Source organism: Morus notabilis, unplaced genomic scaffold (assembly GCF_000414095.1).
Source record: "Morus notabilis unplaced genomic scaffold, ASM41409v2 Scaffold841, whole genome shotgun sequence".
Lineage (NCBI taxonomy): Eukaryota > Viridiplantae > Streptophyta > Magnoliopsida > Rosales > Moraceae > Morus > Morus notabilis.
The window spans coordinates 113,431-122,773 of NW_010358201.1; the positions used below are offsets into that span (position 1 = coordinate 113,431).

Below are 9,343 nucleotides of genomic sequence, written 5' to 3' on the forward strand. Positions count from 1 at the left end.
GCCAATTGCCAAAGGTTTTGGACTTAGTTAAGGTCACCTTAGCATTGGAAAAGTGCTATGCGTGTCGCGTTGTCAAAAAAATAAGGTTGTGACACTGGCTTGTAGTAGGAGGGATGGAGAGAGATAGAGAGATGGAAAATGTGAAGGACGGAGAGAGATAAAGAATGTAAGGGATGAAGAGAATTATAGTAATTCTTTATGTGTTTGGTAAGAAAAATGTAGAGTTAAAAAAATGAATCAATGAATGTTTGATTAATTACTATATTGTCATTTTTATCAATTTCATACTAATTTTTTTAAGGGGAAAATGTGAGGGATAGAGAGAGATAGAAAATGTGAGAGATGAAGAGAATTATAATAATTCTTTATGTGTTTGATAAGAAAGATGTAGAGTTAAAAAAATATATCAATGAATGTTTGTTTAATTACTATATTGTCATTTTTATCAATTTCATACTAATTTTTTTAAGGATAAAAGTCTTTTTAAATTTTTAATGAGAAGATTGCATGAATCCTTTAATTAATGAAAGAATGCAAATTTGTGGCCCCGATGGATGAAGTCTCCCTCCACCGGTCCTCTCCTTCTCTCTCTCCCTCCAAGCAAACAAGAGATTGAGCCTCTCTCTCCATCTTTTTCCCTCTACACCTCCCCTTCCCTCTATCTCTCACTCATACCAAACATACTCTAAACTCCCTTACTCTAATTATAATGACAATAATATGCCACCAAAAGCAATCACAAAGAAGCAGTTAACAATAAAAACTGGAGACATTTTTTTTTTTTTTTTCACTTTTTAATGAAACCAGTGGACAGAAGGAGTCACATGCATAATCCGAATATGTATCAACATCACAAATACTTTCGAGGTTTGAGCCTTTCTTTTACCCAACTTTTGCATCGTAAAGCAGTTGGGTAATTATAAGCAAACCCAAAAGCTAGCCCACTAATTAGTGCCAATATAATTACATATTCAACAACCACCATAATCAATTAAATGGTCAATTAATAAGATGTCATTTCTTTTATCCTTGCTTTGACGATGCAGAAGATCTCTTGCGAGGTATGCACTTTCCTGCCATCTTTGACATCTCTCTCTTCTCTTCTGCCACAGTTAATTCCTCCAACCCAGCTTTGGCGCACCTGACCCACAGGCCACAACAATAAAGCTTATTGATCAGCACAAGTTTTTATTTTTTTTAATTTTTTTCCTTAAAGTTGATCAGGACAAGTTAGTTATGCACTAGTCCAGGCATTAAATTTTTCTTTTTTTTTTTCCCCTTTTTTATAGGAGTAATCAAAGTGCTTACTTGAAAGGTGGAAATATTTTATGGCTCAGACTGACATATTGTTACAAAGTTGATGAATAAAGAAGAAACATTGTACTTCACTAATTTAAGACGCAGGAAAGGCTTTTAGCAATTTTTTAATTTCTTTTTTCTTTTCCTTTTCAGAAGAAACTAACATGACATGGTTTCCAATGGTCATTTGTTTTATCGAATTAACACATAGGCCATAGCAGTGTTTTATAGTGTAAAGAAACGGTAAGCATTACATATGTTTAGTTTGTTAATTAAAATTTTTAATTTAAGTTTAGATGTGATTTTATATTAAAATTTGTTAATGTAATAAAAAAATTAACGTGATTATTTTTAAAATTTTTTTATTATAATAAAATTTAAATTCTAAACTCGAATCGGTAAAATGAACAGCCTTAATGCTAATCTAATTTTTTTTTTTTTTTTTGGGTTTTGGAAATAAAAAACTAATTCAGTTGTTAAACAAGTATTGTTTTATAATTTTCTCGGAAAAAGTACTGTTTTCTGGACCTATAGATGTACTTAGCCTGTAACATAACGGTACACTGAGAAAAAAGAGTAGAAAAATGTAGTGAACCCAATAAATACTTACTAGACTCCGCCGTAGTAATATTTTCTCATCTTTATTTGTAATAAGTAAAGACTTATTCTTTTGAGTAAAAAATTTAAAAAAAAAAACAACTCGAGTTATAATTTTATTTAAATTTATGTTCTTTTAAGTTTAAACTCGAGTTCAAACTCAAGTTTAGGATTAAAACTCGAGTTCAAGTTTCCCCTTCAACTCGAATTCAAAAACTCAAACTCAAATTAATGAACAGTATTTTTTCTATTCTTAAAAATGTTATAACTTTTTCGTTTTAATTTTGATTGAAATGATTTTTTTTTCTATGCGTTGACAACGAAAAGATGAATAAAACTCAACCAATATACCTTATTAAAATTTTTCATCAACATTGAGTTTTTATTAAAATACTATCTAAATACAAATTTAAGTTTTGACTCACTCAAACACAAACTCAAAAAGATTCTTATTTCAAACCATAACTCAAATATATACAACCAAACACAAACTCAAGTTACAAGTTCAACTCAAGTTATAACTCAAATTCAACTCAAGAATTATACTCAAGTTAAACTCTAAAAGAACAAGTCCTTAGTAACTAAGAGTGCATTTAAAATTCGTTCCAAAATAATTTTATTTTTTATATGAAAATAAAAATAAAAATATTTTATTTTAAAATTATTTTCAGTTTAAAAAAAATTAAAATTATGTTTAGTAGTTTAATTTTTAAAAATATGTAATATTTTTAAAAATAATAATATATTAAATAAATAATAATATTAAATATATTAAATAAACATTATATGCATGAAAATTAAAAAGAAAATGGGTGTGTTTCGGAGAAGAGTGGAGAGCACCAAATGCATTTATGAGAGCATTTTTATTTTTTTGTTGTTAAAAAACGTGAAAAACGTTTTTTAAAATGATTCCAAACAGGTACTAAATTTTTTCCTCGATAAGCAAAAATAAAAAACAAAAACAAAAAAACAAAAAAACAAAAAAAAACAAAAACAAAAACAAAATGTAAATTAACTTGCACATCATTGTAAAACGACACATGACCACAATGTTCTGTGCCATCCAAACAAACGACACTAAAAAAAAAAACATACCTTTCCTCATTGTAGGAATTGGACTTCTTGAGCACCGTAGGCGCATCCCCGGCAGCCCTCCCCTCGGTAGCCATGGATTCGACAATACTCCCACTAAAGTACTCCTTCTCCTCCGCCTGAGGATTCCCAAACCTCGGATTCTCCGACATAAATCTAATCATCTCTTCATCTTCCATTTTCACCACAGCACTCTTACACAATACCCCTTTCCTTAGAAAATCCCCATTTCCATTCCCATTACTGGTCCCATGACTAGTGCTCTTAGCCTTCGCCACTGCGGAGCTTCCGCATGCGATCAGATGGAGCAAAACCGAGCTCCGACCCGGACCCGATTCCGCAACGACATCTAGGTTTTCGTCGTTGATCCTCCTCGACCGGTTGTTGCTCTGTTTCTCTCTGTTTTTATCCGCCGTCATCATAGACGACAAGTCCTTTTGGCGGCTCACAGGAGGAAGAGGAGGAATAGTATTGGGCTCGGAGGGGGCTTTGTGGGACGGGGCTTGTTGGGCCTGGGGTTCTTCGAGCTCGTCTGTGGATACTCCTCTGGAGCAGCGAGACCTTGGTGTCGTTGAGCTTGTTGTGTAGCTTGTTTTCTGATCCTCATCCAGTTCGTACTCTTCTTCTTCTTCTTCTACTTCTTCTTCTTCCCCTTCATCATAATCTCTATCTTCCTCGTATTTTGGTTTTTGTCTTTGTCGGAAGTTCAGCTCCTGAACGTGTTGTTGTTGTTGTCTGGTATTGTTTATTTGAATCTGTTGCAACTTTTCTTTTTTCGATCATATGAGAGAAAAATTGGTTTTAGTTTGTGAAATCAGAGACGGGTGTTTTTGTAAATTGATGGAAATTGAAGGGTTAAACTTATAAACTCAGAACTTACCAGAACAGCCTTCAACTAGTTCGGAACCTTTAAGGACATATTCAGCTCCTTCAGTCGGATAGATTATGTCGTTTTCAGCCAAGTCGTTCCACACATAACCATTTTTGTAGCTCCTGAAAATTCAACAAATTACATCACCAACAAATTTAAGGGGGAAAAAAAACACACACACAAAAACTAATAGTAGTTTTGAACTAAGAAAAAAAATGTACCTTTTGCAAGACCAAGAGTAGAGTGAGGGCATTCCTTTTCCCCTTAGAATAGTAAGCCGTTCCATGACATCTATTTAAAAAAAAAAAGTGTAAAAATGCACAGCATTGTCCTTACAAAATACAAGCAAATTATAATCTTATAAGAAAAATTGCCAAATGGGGGGTTTTTTTTTCGAGGGGATTTGTGAGACGAAATTTGACCGCCAACAATTACCTCTCAAGCGGAGTGGTTGATCGGCCAAATGAGACACTTCCATGTAGTGAGGATGCTCAAGATGGCCATTTCTTGAGAGATAATAAACAACTTGGACTTTTTTGATAGGTTTGACTCTTGGCCTCAGGCACACTTTTGCCCTATCCTGGCTTCTTTCTCTGAGTCTTCTTGACCTAATATCCATAATTTTGAGACTAAACTCTTCAAACCCCTTTTGCTCTTTGACGTTTGGTTGGTTTTTGAATGACTTGCCTAAACTCTCGCTCCTTTACCTAAACTCTCACTCCTTTTTATATCACTCCAAACTGTTTAAACAAACCAGAGAGTAGAAAATGGATAGAGAGGATCATATAAAGAGAGAGAAATTAATGGCATGACAGAAACATTTCCTCAAAAGACGTATTTAGATACAGATTGAAAGTGATCTACTTTTAATGCTTTTGGAGGACGTGTTTGAGGGAATTATAAAGATCAAAGAAAAATATAGGAGGGGGTTGGAGCAGAGTGTTTTAATGAAAAAGTAATTAAAAAGTTTTAAGGGTTTTACTATTTGGAACATGAATTTTGACTTTGGGTTTTAGCTCTGATCCCGGGCCAGGACAAAAAAGCCATAATCTGATCTTTTTGGCAACCAGACGTATGTGTGAGCTTTTTATTAACTGTACTCTTATGGTTTTTTCATTTTTTTTTTTTTAAATGCTTTGTTGGTATTGATGAAGTTGACTTTCTTTTTAACAGAGAGCATCTTTGTCCCTCGATGTCAAGTCATAGCGTGATAATATTAGACGGCCAATTGAAAATATTACGGTGAAAAAGTCGGTTTTTTTTTTTTAAAAGGGTTGGTGGGTTAAGAAGATTATCCCTGATTCCCACTTATACATGTTGATTGAAAAGGTTAATTATTACAATTTACCGTTTATTTTTTTTAATATGTTAAGGTAAAATTTAAAGAAAAAGAGATAAATATTCTCTTTAAATTGTGTATGAGTTTTAATTTTTATTTCTTATTTTTAATTAATATCTTTTTGATTAAATATTATATTAGTGAAGATGGTATTAATTAATAGCAAAGGTTAAAAATTTTAGAGGTTGTTCTTTTGGAGTGTAACTTGAGTATAATTTTTGAGTTGAAATTGAATTATAACTTGAGTTGAAGTTGTAACTTGAATAAAGTTGAGTAAAGTTGAATAAAGTTGAAACTTAAAAGAACATGAACTTGAATAAAGTTGGAACTCGAGTTGTCATTTTTTGAGTTTTTTAGACAAAAGAACAACCTCTTAGACTCGTACACTTTTAAAGTTCTTTAATTTCTCTAAAAAATTTAAGAGTATCTCTATCATCAAGATCAATGTTATATTTGACTCTAAACCGTGTAAATCAACACATAATTATGTTTCAAATGGGTAATTATAAAACTTGTAAAAGTAACTTAAAAAAACTTGTAAAAGTAAATTTCAAAATTTAAATAAATTTAAAATAATAATATTGTAATAATTAAAAAAATAATTATCAGCGCGGTGGAATAGTGGTCAGGACGCATGTCTAAGGCATCGTTCATTTCACTAATTTGAGTTTTCAGTTTTAAATTTATACAATAAAAAGCTCTCAAAAATGTCACATCTAACTTTTTCTGCTACAGTGAAAAGCTTTCAGAAAATGTCACATCTCAGCTCAAATTGAAAACTCGAATTCGCGAAGTAAACGAGGCCTAAGTCTCCCTCATTCACAGCTCAATATTCGAATCCTCACATCCATACCAAAAAAATTCCAATCGGAAAAATTTTAAAGTAGCAATGAGCCTATGATGGGTATAATGGGGCCAGTGTTGGATTGATGAAACTAGAAAGGTAAATTGATGGAGAATAAGGTCTCATTCATTTCATCGATTTAAGTTTTCAGTTTAGGTTTCTACAGTAAAAAGTTCTCAGAAAATGTCACATCTAACTTTTTTTGCTACAGTAAAAAGCTCTCAGAAAATGTCTTATCTTAGCTCGAATTGAAAACTCGAATCCACGAAGTGAACGAGGCCTAAGTTTAGGTTGTTGACCATTGTATTGTGAGACTAGTTAATTTCTTTTATAGACACTAGACGGGGCATGAAGACACTACAATTTTTTTTTTTTTACTAAAAATAAAATTAAAAGAAAAAGTCAATACATTATTGACTATCAATAAAATGGTCTTTCAAAATATATCAATAAAATGGTAAAATTTGACATATTTTATACTCAATGCTAAATTTAGCACTAAATTTAACACATACCAAATTTAATATAAGAAAGAGCACGTCATTTGAGAATTAGTTTTTTTTTTTTTTTTACTCAAATACTATTTTGGGCATGCTCTAAAACGCCATTATACTTATAGTTTGTGCGTTTCAAAATAATTTGTAAATTTGTGATTTGGTTAAAACAAAATTCTGTGCTAATCACGAGGGATGATATATACCTCATATACATTGTAAAAGATGGGATCAGGTCAGTGCCTATCGGTGCTATTGCCTATGATGGGTGACAAAGATCAGGTGAGGAATAGAATAGGGTCAGAATTTCACGGTGCAAAATCAGTCTTCCTTTTTAAAAAAAAGTAAAAAGAAAAAACCAAATTGCTGCATGGTAATTCCCATTTGTTTTTCTGTGTTGAATAATAATGCAATTGATTCTGCATATCTTTTATGTTGGTAGGATCAGTTGTACAAGTAACTTTAGTAAAAGCAAGATTTTTGAATAATAACAGTGGGAATTAACTCAAAGCTTGTCAGGTAAAATGTAATTAACTGGATTTTAGAAGATAAATTAATTAGTCAATGAGTTTAATGATGGCTATCACTAAAGTCTTAGCTTTTTACAAGATGTCTCAATATTCTCTCAGCAGACTGTCTCATTAATAATATATCTTTCCTCTTTTTAGACAAGTTAGTTTCATTTCTTTGCCCTTTGTGGACAATTCTTTCGGATAGAACCGTTTTTCTATGTAACATATAGAAGTAATAAGCAGAACGTGGCACATTTCTTCAATGTAATACCGGTGTTATAGTGTAATAATTGTTTGTGGTAACTAACTTTCTTGATTTTATACCTTCTCAGCTTTAATGTTACATTGAATAAATATCATGTCTTACTTTTCATCTATATGTATGTTATGTTACAAGTAAAATCCATTGAAAATGTTATCAATCTCAAAGAAGACATTTTTCTATATATATGTTTGATATTTGGATAATTTTATGTGTGTTGATTATTATGGAGAATTGGAGGATTTATATTTTTCTTATTATATACTCGCATGATTTTAACTATAAGTGATATTAAGTAGTCAATTAATATTAATTTTGAAAACAAAATAAAATTCCATTATTTTTGTTAATTAGGTCATAAACGGGTCATAGATGTATTTTTTTCGTGTCGACCCGTCACGGGCCATTTAGTAATCGTGTTCCCGTGTCATGTTTGTTAACCGTGTTATTAGCGGTTCATGTTTAGGTTTCTGACACATTTATTAATCGTGTCGTGTTTGTGTTTATTATAATCGTGTCGTGCCGTAATCGTGTCGATCCGAACACAATACGTAAACACGAATTGTCAATCCTATATGTATTGTCAAATACATCAGCCATTGAAACGAGGGCTAAACCTCGGCTCTAGCTATACGTTCATATATAATTGCCACCTCTTAATTTGACAACACATGTCGTTGTGACTAATTTGCTTGATTTTATATGTTATATATTGTGACAACAAATTCAAACTATCGCCATTCAAACAATAATTATCTTTCTACCATAACAAGTATTAATTATAGAAATATAAACGGCTATGAGAAAGGGGAAAAAAAGAGTAAACTTAGTGAATGTTACAAGTGGCATTTAGCTTTGATTTTCCACCACACCGAGGACTGGTCAAAGAGTCAACCAAATGTGTTTTGCCGAATTGCCTCACTAGTGAAAGGTAATTAACTATATTATCATCGGTAATTAACTATATTTCTTGATTGTTTGTCTGCGATAATTAATAGTGACCAATGATTGTTATTCGTTACTAGAGAATAATCTACTAGGTGTTATTGCCAGTAAACTATTAGATTATTTAAAATTTTTCAAAACAAATCACGAGTCTTCTCCGACGCCAATCATCGGAACGTAATCTGAGAGATTACACCAGCAATCTATCATACTATTGAGCAATATTCAAAGTAAACCAAAGCAATTTATCGTGGGAATGTAATCTGGTAGAAATTCTTTTCTTTTTTTTTCATAATTTTTTTTTTAAAAAGAGGTGCTATTTGCTGGGTAATTCGATAACTTATCAAGCAACAAAAGTAAAGAAAACGGTCAAAATGTCAAAAATTGCAAAAATAAATAAAATCTCGTTTAGTTTATAGTTCAAACCAGTGATTTTGATTATGACTTTTAAATTTAAATTTTTTATGAAAAAAAGATACTGTAATAGAATTAAAACCATGTGTTTAAACTTATAAATAACCTATGAAATAAACATATCCAAGTTTTGGCAAAAATTTGAACACGTGGAGTTTTTCATATCCACCTAGTATTGTCAATAAAAAAAAAAAAAAGAGCCCATGCATCAAATAAGAAACTACTCATATCATTCCTTCCACGTTCCAATGCCTTAAAATATAGATGCTAAACATCATAATTAGTTCTAGCTAATAAACACTCTCATAGAGAAACAAAGTCAAGAAATATAGGGCCTGTTCGGTTCGCTAATTCGAGTTGAGGTGTGATGTTGTGTGAGAGCTTTTTACTGTAGCAAAAAAATTAGATGTGACTAGTGCTGGAACTTTGGACGGGCCGCCCGCGACCGCCCGAAAAGCCCGAGTTTTTGCCCGAGCCCGAGCCCGAGCTGCCCGAGAAATTCGGGCCGCCCGCCCGAGCCCAAATTTCACCTTGAACGGGCCGCAGGCTTGTATTAGGCGGCTCGAGCCCGGCCGGGCGGCCCGAGCCCGCCCGAATTGCCCGAATTATTTAAACTTTTTTTTTAATATTAAGTTATTTTGTGTTAAAATTTATATATATATATATTACAATTT

The 9,343-nt window shown here is 32.2% G+C and overlaps 1 protein-coding gene across 1 annotated transcript; it reads right to left on the minus strand.

The window, feature by feature from the left end:
• Positions 1 to 792: 792 nt before the first annotated feature.
• On the minus strand, positions 793 to 4,150 carry LOC21399641 (protein UPSTREAM OF FLC). The gene is made up of 4 exons (XM_024161799.1): positions 4,081 to 4,150; positions 3,869 to 3,981; positions 2,992 to 3,757; positions 793 to 1,141 (listed from the first exon to the last, which is right to left on the minus strand). Exons 1-4 carry the CDS (start codon positions 4,143 to 4,145, stop codon positions 1,024 to 1,026), a joined length of 1,062 nt encoding a protein of 353 aa, XP_024017567.1. The 5' UTR covers positions 4,146 to 4,150; the 3' UTR covers positions 793 to 1,023.
• Positions 4,151 to 9,343: the final 5,193 nt, after the last annotated feature.